Here is a 14,250-nt window from a genome sequence, read left to right as displayed (position 1 = left end):
TTGATTGCCTGCCCACATGTGTGATGAACCTGAGTCAGGCCTCTTCTGATTGTGCTTCTGGTTGTCCCAGGTGGGGCAGTGTGTACCCTCCAGGATGGTGCCCTGTGGTGGGGCTGTGCTCACTGGGTTTAACATCCTTTCTTGACTTGGGGAGCAGGTTGAAGTGACCAGAACAGTCTTGTGTGAGGTTAGGAGCCATCAGAGCAATTGGCAGTGGATGCAGGGACAGCAGGCTGTGCGTGCAGTCGGGGTCAGATGAGGCCTGCCCCTAAGGCATTGTTCATGGGCATGGGAGCTGGAGATGACTCGGCGGGTTGGGGGCGGGGGCGGGGCCTTGAGAAGAAGTAGCCTCGGGACTGTTTTCAAGAAAGAACCCCCAAGTTTCCTTTGAGGCCAAGTCCCAAAAAGAGGAGTCTGGTCCTCTTGGGTGGCTTTGTCTATCTGGAGCAGGCAGCAGGGTATTGGCTGCCTGAATCCACAGATTGATTTGAACCTCAGCTTGTCAGTGGCCTGGAAGTTCCAGACTGGAACTATTTGCCAGGGAGCGGTCAGGCCTGCACCAGCTAGAGGCTATTACCATCTCGGGGAGTTCACTGGTGATGGGGCCTTGCTGCCAGCGGTGGCGGAGATGTGCAGGGGGCCCTTTGTCCTGTGCCGGTCCTACCCAAGGTGATGGTCCCAGTGGACTGGGGTAGAAGGAGGATTCCGTTGGTTGTTAATGTGCATAACATATGCTTGATTGTTGCTGTGGAGTTCTGATTTTTAAACATTTTTTAACAGCTGGAGGAAGCACGTCAAATTCATTCTCGTTTTGAAAAAGAATTTAGTCATAAAAACGAGGAGATGGCCCAGGTCATTAAGAAGCACCAGGAGTTACTGGACTGCCTGAAGGAGGAGGGTGCCGCGAAGACTGCACTGACGCTGGAGCTGCACAAGGCTGAGGGTGAGCAAGGCACTGGCATGGGGCGCAGACCCAGGACGGGCAGCCTCGTGAGAGCCTTAGGAGGAGGGTTTTTTTTTTTTTAAGATTTTTATTTATTTTACTTGAGAGGTAGAGTTACAGACAGAGGGAGAGACAGAGAAAGGCCTTCACTCTCCAAATGACTACAACGGCCGTAATTGCGCTGATCTGAAGCCAGGAGCCAGACGCTTCTTCCTGGTCTCCCATGTGGGTGCATGGGCCCAAGGTCTTGGGCCATCTTCCACAACTCTCCCAGGCCATAGCAGAGAGCTGGATTGGAAGAGGAGCAACCGGGACCAGAACCGGCGCCCATATAGGATGCTGGCACTGCAGGTGGAGGATTAACCTACTGTGCTATGGTGCCGGCCCCAGGAGGAGGGTTTTATAATAGGTGTATAGGTAGCATGTAAGAGTCTTTAAAAATAATTTATTTATTTTCATTTCATTTGAAAGGCAAAAACAGGCAAACAGATAAGAGGTCTTCCATCTGCTGGTTCACACCTCAAACGCCTGCAACAGCTAAGGCTGGTCCAGGCCTGAGCCAGGAGCCTGTAATTCTATCTAGGTTTCCCACATGGGTGGCAGAGGCCCAAGTACCTGAGCCATCATCTGCCTACCAGGGTGTACATCAGCAGGAAGCTGGATCGGAAGCAGAGGAGTTGGGACTCCCACCAAGCACTCTGATACGAGATGTGGGTGACTTATCTGCCATACCAGGTGCCTGCCCCAGCAGGTGGGTTTTTAAAAGCAAACCCTAAGAGCAGAGCACATGGTGTGAGGCCTCGGGTTTTCTTCTGCGGGACCACCACGTTGTAGGAGAGTGGCAGTTGTGTGGGGCATCATGGCATGGCAGGATGTAGTGTATGACGTGAGTGCAGTGTGGATCTGTCCTGGTCTGGGGGCTCCCCCTCCACTAGGGACCTGTGTGTTTTCTTGCTGTGAGTGCAGTGCTTGTCCTGACCACCTGCTGCCCATGCTCCTCTGTCCACTGGGCCAGAGCATGCTTTTCTCCCTGTCTCCTCAGGGCTACTGGAAGGGTGCAAGGTGGAGAAAGCTGATCTGCAGGAGGCGCTGGGCCTCAAGGAGGAGTCTGAGCAGCGCCTTGCCCTGGAACTGGATGGCTTGAGGCGGCAGCTGCAGCAGGAGGCCCAGGCGCATATGGTGCTGAAGGAGGAGTACTCTGTCCTGCGGGGCCTCAAGGAAGCAGCGGCCGCGACAGCAGAAGAAAGAGAAGCTGGTGAGAACAGGCCGGGGCCAGGATTGTGGCCGCAGGCAGCCCCAGCTACTGTGCTACTGTGCTACTGTGCGTGTGTGTGTGTGTGTGTGTTAGTTACACGGGGCTGTGTGAGGGTTTTGCCAAGTACATCCAGGTGAAGAACCCACTTGTTCTGTGGCTTGTGAGAAGGACCAGGTCCTCCAGGTTGCATTGCTGACCTCGTATCCTGTGCCCGTGGGGTGAGTGTCTTCTGCACTTTAGGACCCTTAGGACAGATAGCTCACATTGAGCACAGAGTGCCTTCAAAATTTCATTTAGAACAAAGTGCCTTTTTTTTTTTTTTTAAGGTTTTAAGCTTTTTATTCAGTGAGAGAAATGCATAGGCGAGTGAGAGAGGGAAATCTAGATTTATACTGAGCACCAGGAGCCAGCCACGTGGAGGAGCATGCAGGCCAGAAAGCATGGAGCGGGTGGCCCGAAGGTGTGGGGCAGCAAGGGTCTGCAATGGCGAAAGAGGCCAAAAAAGGGCTGAGCCCATCATGTTTCAGATCTTTAATCCACTTCCAAAGGGGAGTGGTTAATTAACCTGATTGGCAGGTGGGCACACAGGTGTGGTCTGGTAGGGACATGAGGTCACATGGGCATGGTGAAGGCGTGGTTTTCCAGGTCACAAACCTGATCAGTTTTATCCTGTATGCTTGCCTACATCATTCCCCCATGGAGACTCCATTCCCTTAATCCAAAGGATTAAGGGCGTAGACTCATCCATCTTCTGTAGCTGCTTCCTGCTTATGAGGGGTGTAGCACAAGCCCTGCCTGTCCTGCGTCTGGAAGTCTCTATCTCATCTGACAAGTGTGCTTTGTGAGCTGGGGCAGTCTTGGTCACCACCAATGGCTGTGTCTCCTGTATAGTCAGTTATTTCCAGAAGTCGAATTCTGAAACATGTTAATCAGCAAAAGCAAAACTGGAACAAGACCAGCTGTTAGTAGAGTGCCCCAAAAGATGGAAAGAACATATCTTTCAGACTCCCAGATAGTGGGTGGTGATAGGCTACCCTTATGTAGATTATAAACCCATTTAGGTTGAGCATAGAGTTATTATAGAAGAACCCATTAGGAGTTTTATTGTTAATAACAGTTCCCGGAGAGAATCAAGAGAGGCAGGTACAGCACGTCTGCCTTAAGGGGCAGCAGTCCTGATGTGAGGAGAGCAAAGGCCTTACTTATCTTTCTGCATTGAAGAGGTACTTAAGGTCTCGGATTGGCTTACAGGAGTCACCAGGTGGGTCTTCGAGTCCACTTGTGAAGACTCAAGAGGTAGAGGTTTAATCCTAATTTCACGGAGGTAGTCGTGCTCAGTAGCACCTGGGAAGGTCCCTTTCATTTAAGCTGCAGCCGATCCGAAGAGGCCTGCTCAGGAACTCCTGATGTTGGAGCTTTCGTCAGCAACTCCTTAATTCCTTGGAACACCTTCCGTAGCTCCCCTGTCCAGTACAGTGCATCTGCATCAGGGGCTTTTAAAGCAAATACGAAGGCTTAGAATCCAAATCCTGGAATCCATATTCCATAGAATCCTGTCATCGGCAATCCCAGTGTTGGAGCTTCTCTTAGAAGCTCCTTAATTCTTTGGAACAGCTCTTGCAGCTACCCTGTCCAGCACAGTGTCTGCACCAGGGCATTTTTGAAGCAGATACAAAATCTTGGACTCCAGATTCCACAGAATCTTGCTGTTCCCAGAAATCCCGTTAATTGTCTTGTTAGTCTGTGAAGACCATATATATGAAATAGCTTTCCTTCTTTTGACTAAGAGAGCACACTTTACTGGAGTTAGAACATCCCAGGTAATCCATATCTAGTTAGCTTAGCTTTTGTTTAGCTTTAGTGGGACGCAGAAGAAATTACCTCTCTGTACCTAATGTGAACCCTATCTAGGAACACATTTATTAACTTACCTTTTCAAAAAACATGCTATTGTAGTTGGACTTGAAAGGTCCACTCCCCAAATTCCTTTTTCTTTTTTGAAAGGGAGCTCAGATCTAATCTAATCTCTCCTTTGTTTTTTTTAAAGATTTATTTATTTATTTATTTCAAAGAGTTACACAGAGAGAAGGAGGGGCAGAGAGAGAGAGGTCTTCAAATCTCCTGGTTCACTTCCCAAATGGCTGCAACGGCTGGAGCTGGGCCAATCCGAAGCCAGGAACCAGGAGCTTCTTCTGGGTCTCCCAAGTGGGTGCAAGGGTCCAGACACTTGGGCTATCTTCTACTGCTTTCCCAGGCCATAGCAGGGAGTTGGATCAGAAGTGGAACAGCCGGGACTAGAACTGGCTCCCTTATGGGATTTTCAGTACCACAGGCAAGGCTTAACCTACTATGCCACAGCACAGGCTCCTTCCTGAATTTCTAAAACAGCTGGAGATTGGCCAGGGTGAATCCAGGAGCCGAGAAGTCCATCCAGGTCTCCCACATGGGTAGCCAGGACCCAGGAGCCATCCCTGCTGTCTCTTAGGGTTTAAATGAGAAGAGAGGTGGAAGCGGAGTTGCAAGTGGAGCTACGACTCAAACCCAGGCTTTCCAGTCTAGGGTGGGGGCTTTCCACATGGCAATTTAACTGCTCTTCCAAATGCCCGCAGATCCTTGGAACACATCTAGTTTTAACGAAGTTGTTTATTTGGCTTCAGGTTTTTAGATACTTCATATAAAAATGGTCACGAAACAAGTGTTTAAAATTGTGCAGGGAGTTGTTTGCAGGCCTGACACATCCTGTGAAGACTTCCCCAGGAAGGCTGTGGCCTGGTGCTGGCACCGAGGCTCTGTGGAGCCTGCACTCCTGCTTCCTCCCATTTGCTCGTCTGTCAGGCACTGTCACAAGCAAGAGTGTGTGTGTGGCATGTGGCACACCTGTCCAGGGTGGCCTGGGAGGGAAGGGGTGTTTCTGGTTTTCTGTCCCCTTGGAGTGGGATCACAGCTTGGAGGGTGAATCCACCCACAAGACTGCACTTCCTGTTGGAACCTGGGTCATCCTGTGCAGCACCTCACCACTTCAGGAAAATCTCACTTTTCTTTCCAAACATTCTTTTCTTTTTTTTTAAGATTTATTTATTTATTTGAAAGAGTTACACAGAGAGAGGAGAGGCAGGGACAGAGAGAGTTCTTCCATCTGCTGGTTCACTCCCCATTTGGCAGCAGTGGCCGGAGCTGCAAGATCCAAAACCAGGAGCCAGAAGCTTCTTCCAGGTTTCCCACACGGGTGCAGGGGCCCAAGGACTTGCGGCCATCTTCTGCTGCTTTCTCAGGCCATAGCACAGAGCAGGACTAGAAGTGGAGCAGCCGGGTCTCAAACCAGTGCCCATATGGGATGCTGGCGCTTCAGGTCAGGGCGTTAACCCACTGCGCCACTGCACCGGCCCCTCCAAAAATTCTTTATTCTTCTTTTAAATGGTTTTGTCCTTCCTTTCCACTTGTCCTCTGTCTCATAGGTCTGCCCCATCTTTCATTTCCTTTGCCTTATCTGTGAAGTCTCCTGGGTCGGTGCTGTTGCTGCGTCTGTTGCCTCCTTTGCAGGATGTGGGGCCCTTTGGTGGTACCCCCTCCACATGACCTCTGGTTCTTTGTGGTTACAGCCAGCAGCTTTGGTCTCCTTTGCCTAGGAGAGCTCAGGTTTGAGCTCCTGCCTCATTACTCCCGGACGCACTCTGCTGCTGCCCTTTGTTCTTCTCTGTGACACCCTTTCGTCCTGTTTCCAGGTTTTAAAAATTTTTAAGGCTTTTAAAAATTTTTTAAAATTAATTGATTCATTTTTTTTTGAGAGACAGTGGGAAAGAGTAAGAGTCACAGATGGAGAGAGAGAATATGAGAATTTTCTCTGGTCTGCTATTTCCCTCCCGAAATGCCCACAAAGGCTGAAACGGGGCCAAGTTGAAGCCAGGACTTCAATCAAGGTCTCATATGTTAGCGCAGGCACCCAAGTACTTGAGCCATCGCCTGTTGCCTCCCAGGGTCTGCCTTGACAGGAAGCTGGAGCTGGGAGCTGCAGCTGGAAGTTGAATCCAAGCATTCCCACGTGCTATGAGGATGTCTTAACCACAAGACTAAATGCCTGCCCTTTGTTTCCAATTTTTAGTGTAAATTTATGATGTTAAAATATTAATCTGATTTTTACCCACTTCTGTATCTTTTCCATTCCCTTCTGCTTCTCCTGGTACTTTGGTTTCCGTTATGTCTCCTACGGATTCTGTATTAGTGACTTTAAAAGATCTTCTGTGAGTCTCTTCTTTTGGTCTTTTCAGCCACGTTTCATTCGACACATATCCACTGAGACCTGTGCCTGCCGTCTTCGTTGTCATTTTCTTTTTGTGTATCTGCTTGTCTTGTTCCTCTTCCTAGCATGCCTCGACAGGCGGGACCTCTCTCTGCTTGTGTGAAGTTGTACCTCTCAGTCTTGGGTCTGTACTTTCAGGCCAGGGCTAACCCTGCCTGCCATCACTTCTGCCGACTCTGCACTTCTGAGAGGCCTTGCATCCCTGATATGTCTTTAGTGCATCGTCATCTCCACATGTAGTGAGCTGCGTATACAGGATCCAATCTCTGTGTCTTGAATGCCTGCCTGTTCACCTCTTCTGGGCATTGGGATTTCAGGGTGTGCAAATGTGGCAGAAAAGGCTGCAAGAGCTGTTGAGCAGTATAGTAGCCTTGGGAGGCCAAGAGCCTGGTGGCCCCAGGCTGTCCCTTAAGGTCAGGTGCTTGTAATGTGCACTGGACTCTACCGTGCTGGGTCTGGCTGCTGCTGTTGCTGCTGCCTTTTAAAGATTTATTTATTTATTTGAAAGTCTCAGTTACAGAGAGAGAGAGGTCTTCCATTCACTGGTTCACTCCCCAGATGGCCACAACACTCAAGGCTGAGCCAGGCTGAAGTCAGAAACCAGGAGCTTCATCCAGACCTCCCACGTGGATGGCAGGGGCCCAGACACTTAGCCTATTTTCCTCTGCTTTTCCCAGGCCATTAGCAAGGAGTTGGATGAGAAGTGGAGCAGCCAGGACATGAACCAGCACTAATATGGGATGCCAGTATCACAGGTGGTGGCTTTACCTGCTACACCTCAGTGCTGGCCCCTGGGGCTGGCTTTTTGTATGTGTCTTCCTCTTTGTCTCTGGTTCAACCCCTATGGCAAAGCCTAGTTCATGGGGTATCCCATTGGTGAGTGGAGTTAACTCTGCGCATCTACAGCCTGGTTGCCTTGGGAAGGCTGGACCTGCAGGTCCCAGAACAGAAGCCAAGGTTGGTGACAGGCCTGCAGGAACGGGTCTCAGGGAGCATTTTCCCACTCTCAAACCAGGCTGTCCTCCTTTGTTTTGTTTTGTCACTGGAAAGTTCTTTTTTCTCTGGGATCATCTTTTTTGGTTTCATTGTGATGTTGGTAACCCAGCCTCAGTTTCTCCCTGCCCAGCCCTGGCCCTGCTTCCATTCAGGGATTTGTGTGCATTCTGACGCTACAGGCAGCCTTAGCTACTCTGCACCAGCTGTCAGGACTGCCAACCCCTGACTTCCACATGTGGTCTGGGTGTTGGGATTTCACAAAGTCCTGGCCCTCCCTTGAGACCTGTGAACACTGACTGACTTCTCTGGAGTCTTGGGAGGTCCTTTGACCCTACTTGCCTGTGTGTTGTGTGTGTTGCCTTTGCTGTCCAGTGTGTTTGTAGCCACTCGTAGGTTGGGTCATCTGCCCTGTTTTTATCTTCTCTATACTGGATGCCAAATTCCCTGGGTACCAGGCCCTGCATCCACTTCCGGGCAGACCTCCATGGTTACCTGGGAGGCTGGTGACGCTGTCCTTGCACTTGTTTGTCACTCTCCTGTTGCACGCTTTCTGTTTCATCCCTGTAAATGCTGCACATTCTCCTTCTAGGGGCTCCTGTCACTGTAGCACACATGGACTCAGGTTTGTGGCTTCTGTGTGACGTGCTCTATGCTTGCATCAGACTTGGCAGATTATTTACTGAAGTGGAAAAACACTTCGGAGCTTTTGTGGCAAACCATTAAGTAAAAGTATTCTATAAATTTCAGTATTTGTTCATGAAACTTGACAGAGTCGTTCATTTTGGTGCTCCAGCCAAGTGCAAGCGTTCCTTTCGTAATCACCACAGTTCCGAGCTGTGATTTGTGCTGTCTTGCAGGAATTGTGTCTGTGCCTGTTGTGGCTGTTCCTGGACTAAGGTGCCAGCGTGCATCCTGCTCTCTAGGAAAAGGGCTGGGCCCTCCTTGAGCATCTGCGTGTGAGGGAGCTCTAGCAGGTCCTCAGCATGGCTGCGTGGCCACTGGGGGCCTCTGTCCCGCTCACACGGGCCTTCCCTCCAGAACCTGGGGCTAAAGACAGTGCTGCCTGGCCACGAGGGCGCATGTCTGTCATGGGCTGAGGGTGCAGAGCGCTGACTGTTAGAGCAGCCACCTCAGGCCCTGGCTTTGTGTCTTAAGGACTGTGAATGATGTCCGTGTAACTGCATGTTTCAGGCTAATTTACTGTTATTGTTGTCTATTAGCATGAAAACTTACTGAGAATGTTGCATTAATGATAATGATAGTTTGTCATAAGAGATTCACAGATTTTTGCAAAACAAAATGATTAAGTTTTAAAAACTGGTGCAATGTAAATTAAATGTATGAGTTCAGTGTGCCAATTTTTGAGTAGTTCAGACACTCAAGGATTTGGCAGTAAACCCCCCATTTTCCAAATGCTAATTGATCAGTAGTTTTTATAGCTTGTCACTCAGCGTCGTAGACTCTTTGTGCTACTGTAACAGAATACCTGAGTTTGGGTAATTTCAAAGCACAGAAATTTATTTCTCACAGGTCTGGGAACTGGAATTCCAAGGTCAAGGTGCCAGCAGGTTCTGTGTCTTTGGAGGAATTCGCTGTTGCCATGATGGCACGCTGCACAGCCTTGACAGGAGGTAGAAGGGCCAGGAGAGATGCAGAGAGATCCCACCCTGGAAAGGCCTTGCATTAAGGCCTTAAACCTGCATATGAGCTTGGAGTCCTCAGGGCCCTATTGCCTCCCAGTTCCATTACAATGCAATTAAATTTCAACATGGGTTTGGGAGGGGACAAACCGTCAGATCCTAGCACCCAGCTAATGTTAGATTGACCTTTGATTTGCTTTTAAAGCTTCGGGCCTGTCGCAGTCTGCACCCTCAGCCCTGTAAACAGCTCTGTCGGAGCCTCCCCTGCCTCCTCTGAGATGTGCTTTGTGCATGGAGGTTTAAGGCAACTTGCAGTTGAATGCATGTGAAGACTTCATTTCCAGAAAGTTACCGGGTGTGTTGTCTGAGAATACCAAGATGTATTCTTCTCAGACTTTTTTTTCTTTTAAGATTGATTTATTTATTTGAAAGGCAGTCTTACATAGAGAAAGAGAGACGGGGGAGGAGAGAGAGCGAGCGAGCGAGCTTTTTTTTTTATATATTTTAATTCATAGAAGGTCAACATATTCATATTGCTTAGTTCTTTTTTTTTAAAAGATTTTATTTATTTGTTTGAGAGGTAGAGCTACAGACAGTGAGAGGGAGAGACAGAGAGACCTGTGTCCACTGGCTCACTCCCCAAATGGCCGTGATGGTCGGAGCTGCGCCGATCCAAAGCCAGGAGCCAGGAGCCTCCTCCGGCGCCCCCACACGGGTGCAGGGGCCCAAGGACTTGGGCCATCCTCCACTGCTTTCCCAGGCCACAGCAGAGCACTGGACTGGAAGAGGAGCAGCCGGGACTAGAACCGGTGCCCATATGGGATGCCGGTGCCGCAGGCAGAGGATTAACCTACTGTGCTATAGTGCCAACTCTGAGAGAGATCTTCTAACCACTGGTTCACTCCTCAAATGGTGGCAATGGCCAGGGCTGAGCCAGCCCGAAGCTGGGAGCCAGGAGCTTCATCCAGGTCTCCCACATGCGTGCAGAGGTCCAAGCACTTCCATCTTTGGCTACTTTCCCCAGCATATTAGCAGTGAGCTGGATCGAAAGTGGAGCAACTGAGACATGAACTGGCACATACTGCACCACAACTCCAGCCCCAGACTTGTTTTTTTACAGGTATCTTTATTGAGGCTGGCCTCGTGGTATAGCAGATAAGGTCACCACCTGTGATACCAGCATCCTAGATGAGCACGAGTCTGAGTTCTGGCTGCTTCACTTCCAATCCAGCTCCCTGCTGATGTCCTGGGAAAAGCAGCAGAAGATGGTCCACCCACGTAGGAGACCTGGATGAAGTTCCTGGCTCCTTGGTTTGGCCTGGCCCAGTCCTGGCCATTGGTTTCCATCTGCAGATTGAACCAGCAAATGGAAGGTCTCTCTGCATCTCTCTCTCTCTAACTCTCTAACTCTCTAACTCTCACTTTCAAATAAGTAAATAAATCTTAAAATACATATATATATATATATGTATTGTTTTAAAAATTATTATCTTCAGTTTATTTTGAAGGCAGAGAGACAGCTAGACACAGATCTTCCGTCTGCTGGTTCACTCTCCAAATGCACACAACAGCTAAGGCCAGGCCAGGCTGAAGCCAGGAGTACAGAACTGAATTTGCACCTCCCACCCAAGCGTCAGGGACCCCATTTTTTGAGCCATCACCTGCTACCCTGCAGTATGTACATTAGAAGGAAGCTAGATTGGGGGCAGAGCTGGGACTTGAACTCAGGCACTTTGATATGGGATGTGAGTGTCCCAAGCAGCGTCTTACCACTGTGCCAAATGTCTGTACCCTCTTCTCAGCCTTTAAAACTCTTTATTTTAGTCAGTTTTTATTTAAAAGATGTGTCTCCCCTCATCCCAAACTTAATCTGTCTTTATTTTCAGCTGGTGTTTAACTGAGTTGTGGCTATGTTAGGGTGTGGGCTTGGTGTGTGATGGGGACATGGATGCGGCATGCCTGTCTCCATGGATTGCCCGTGGACAGCAGGGTGCCCACATTCAGTTGTTGTTGAGGTCTGGCACTGGTCCATACATGCTCGCTGTCAGGAAATGCATGCTTTGTGTCCTGGCCTGCTGCTCTCTGTGCTAAGTTGCCTGGGTCCTCCATGTGTTGTGATTTGTTTTTTCTTTTCTTTTCTTTTTTTTTTTTTTGGCATCATTAGCTCTGCGGAAGGAAGTTGAATACCTAACCAGGGAGCAGTTGGAGACCAGGAAGCAGGCTGAGAAGGACCGTGAGGCCCTGCTTGCCCAGATGGGGGCACTGGAGTTGGAGTTAGAGGAGCAGCTCGCTCAGCACCGAGGCTGTGCTAGGCAGGCCGAGGAGGTCGCCGCCCTGAAGCAGGAGATGGCCGCTCTGGACAAGCATCTGCGGAGCCAGCGGCAGTTCATGGATGTAAGAATCCTGTGTGTGTTCTGCTTGCATCACTACAGCTCACCATGACACCTGAACTCCTTTCCAGGCCATTGGGCCAGCTTGTCCACATTGGCTGCTGTGTCTCCTTGTCTGCTGGGGATCACCCTCCGGCCTGTGGTCCTGGCAGACGAATCCAGCAGTCAAGCCATTCTGTGTCCTGTGTGGTCTGTGTGGACTGCTCTTGCTTCCCTGCCCAGGAGCTTCACACAGTACCAGAGTTTCAAAACCTACCCTGTCTACATCTCAAGGGCTGCTGCTCTTCAGTGAGTTCCGTGTTGTAAAAATGGCTATGACAGGGCACACTGGAATCCTTGTTACTGGGTGCTGGGGAAGTTGCGTCCTTGGCCGTGCAGGTCTGGAGGCCGGTGGAGACCAGGCTGTGTCTGGCAGTTGCTTCAGCACAGTCGTCTTGGTGCGCTGCCCCTCACTGCAGGAACAGGCCGCGGAGCGGGAGCATGAGCGCGAGGAGTTCCAGCAGGAGATTGACAGACTGGAGTTGCAGCTGCGCCAGGCAGCCAAGCCACAGCCCCCGGACCCCCGGGACAACTGGGTAGGTCAGCCCTGTGTGTGCCCTGCCTGTGGGTAGCCATTCTTTATGGTGTTTCTAAGCTTTTTTTCTTTAAATTTTTGCCTTCCATGTACGTGAAAACAACAGCGTGCCCAACTGGATGAAGAGGTACGATGGACAGCCCCTGCCGGTGCTCGGGTCCCTCCTGTGCAGAGGGAAGTTCATGCTTGCCATTGGGGCTGCAGCTCCTCCCACTCTGCGTAGCTGGGTGGGGAGGGGCGGTGTGCTCGGCCCTGTTCCTCTTCCCCCTGCTTTTGTTTGCAGCTCTAGCTCTTTGCTCCCGTAGCTGATTTGCTTGTTCTCTTTTTGAGTTAAACTTACTTGAAGTAATGTAGAAGCAAGAATCAGAAATCCCTGTGGGCACACCTTGAAGAGCTGCCATCAGTGCCCACCACCCTGGTGAACAGAGATCCTTGAAGGTTCCGGGTGTCCCAGCCCCCAGGGCCCCTCAGTTGTCTTCTTAGAGCCACACCTCTTAACCCTGGCAGCCACCATCCTGTCCTCTGTTTCAGGGATGTTGTGTAAATGGATTCCTGTGCATGATGACCGTCAGAAATGGCATTGTTCACTCAGCCTAATTCTTAATCACGATGTTGTTGCCTGTATGCTTAGTTCATTCTTTTTTGTTGCTGGGTAGTATTCCACTCCTTCCTATCAAAATTTTACTGATAAGTTTTATATTATTATTTTTGCGTGTAAGATGGAATGCCTTTCTTATACACTGAACCTTGTTCTGTCCTCATGTTTCATTGTGCAACCGAGGCATTTATTTTCTCTCTGCCAGTTGCATACTTTTTAATGTGGGAAGTGGGTTTACTTTAACCGTCTGTTACATTTCTCAAGCATGTTTTGTTTTCTAGATTGAATCATTACTAGAAAAGTTGAGAGAAAAATCAGATGGATTTAATGAATTGGCTATAAAGAAAGAGTCAGCAGACAGACAAGTGTTGATCCAGGGAGAAGAAATTAAGCGTTTGGAAGAGGCAAATGCCAGCACCAGGAGAAAAGTGCTGCAGCTCCAGGAAGAGTTGGAAAGACAGAAGAAAACTGTGAAAGAGTTAGAACAAGTAAATGCCTCTTGTTGTAGTGAAGAGTCTGGATGCTGTTTGCATGTGCATCTCCTTGGGTTCGCTCTGTGCTGCTGGGTGGGGCATGGGGTAGGTGGGGTCTTCCCTTATCACTTGACCCACTGAGCCTGCACCAGAAACACACACTGCTGAGGCCAGCCAGACACTCTTGGGCTCAATAGCAGCTTCACTCTGACCTCTCTGGGGGTGCTTTGGTTACTCACGTTTTATGCCAATTTTATATTTCTTTATCTCATAAATACTCTGAATTTATACCTAGTAATTTCACAAAATAAATAAGATCTTAGGTTTAAAAAATTGTTAAATATTTAGAGCTAGTTAGAATTATTTTGATTTGCGTTAGCTACCCAGTGATAGTTTCACGTCACAGATTGGCATTAGGTGTCTGTGATGCTTTGTGTCTTTATTCACCTCCGACGTTTAAGGGTGAATGCGGAGAAGGGAACCTGCTGGACCGGGAGGGCGGCTGCTTTCCGGAAGCAGCCGTGCCCTCTGAGCTACAAGGAATTGACCTGCTGACTTTCCGTGTGCTCATGTCACTGGGAGTTAAAGGTTACCTGAATGGCGGGGCTCAGTGAAAAGCCTTATTTTACAATAGCAGTTTGGTCTTGCACAAATCCTGCTTCAGGGAGGCGAGTGTTTGTCAGGTGTTACTGATTGCTGCCAGTGCTGATGACAGCTGTTAAACGAAGCCTGGTGCTTCCCTGACAACATGGTGTGTTCTAGTCCCCCCTCCTCGGAGGGCACCACAGCACCTGCCTTGTCACCCACCCTTCCTGTCTAACCTGTGTCTTGGTAATGGCTTTTGCTGGAGAACTGGTTCCTCTGTGATTCTCTTAGCAGCATTTACTCAGCTGATTAGTGCCAGGTACAGAACAAACAGTTTTTAAAAATTGTTTAACAGTGTGGGGAACACTTTTACCTTGTTGACTAATCAAGGAAGCACATCGTGGTGGGGCTGGCTGGAGAGGTGTCTCTGTCCTCATGTGCTGCCGGTGACTTGCTGACTGCAAGGGCTCTCGCTGGGCTTCCAGAAGAGCCGAGCATG

The 14,250-nt window shown here is 49.5% G+C and overlaps 1 protein-coding gene across 6 annotated transcripts in view; it reads left to right on the top strand.

Moving 5' to 3' along the window:
- Positions 1 to 14,250, top strand: part of PCNT (pericentrin) — a 150,837-nt gene that overhangs the window by 75,288 nt on the left and 61,299 nt on the right. For all 6 annotated transcript variants that reach the window (XM_062204173.1, XM_062204190.1, XM_062204156.1 and 3 more), the window contains 6 exons: positions 781 to 943; positions 1,986 to 2,198; positions 11,296 to 11,525; positions 11,980 to 12,096; positions 12,202 to 12,222; positions 12,975 to 13,181. In XM_062204173.1, the coding sequence (XP_062060157.1) occupies positions 781 to 943; positions 1,986 to 2,198; positions 11,296 to 11,525; positions 11,980 to 12,096; positions 12,202 to 12,222; positions 12,975 to 13,181 (951 nt within the window). The remainder of the gene's footprint in view (positions 1 to 780; positions 944 to 1,985; positions 2,199 to 11,295; positions 11,526 to 11,979; positions 12,097 to 12,201; positions 12,223 to 12,974; positions 13,182 to 14,250) is intronic.

Source organism: Lepus europaeus, chromosome 2 (genome assembly GCF_033115175.1).
Source record: "Lepus europaeus isolate LE1 chromosome 2, mLepTim1.pri, whole genome shotgun sequence".
NCBI classification, from domain to species: Eukaryota; Metazoa; Chordata; class Mammalia; order Lagomorpha; family Leporidae; genus Lepus; species Lepus europaeus.
This window is presented reverse-complemented; position numbering and strand designations above follow the sequence as displayed.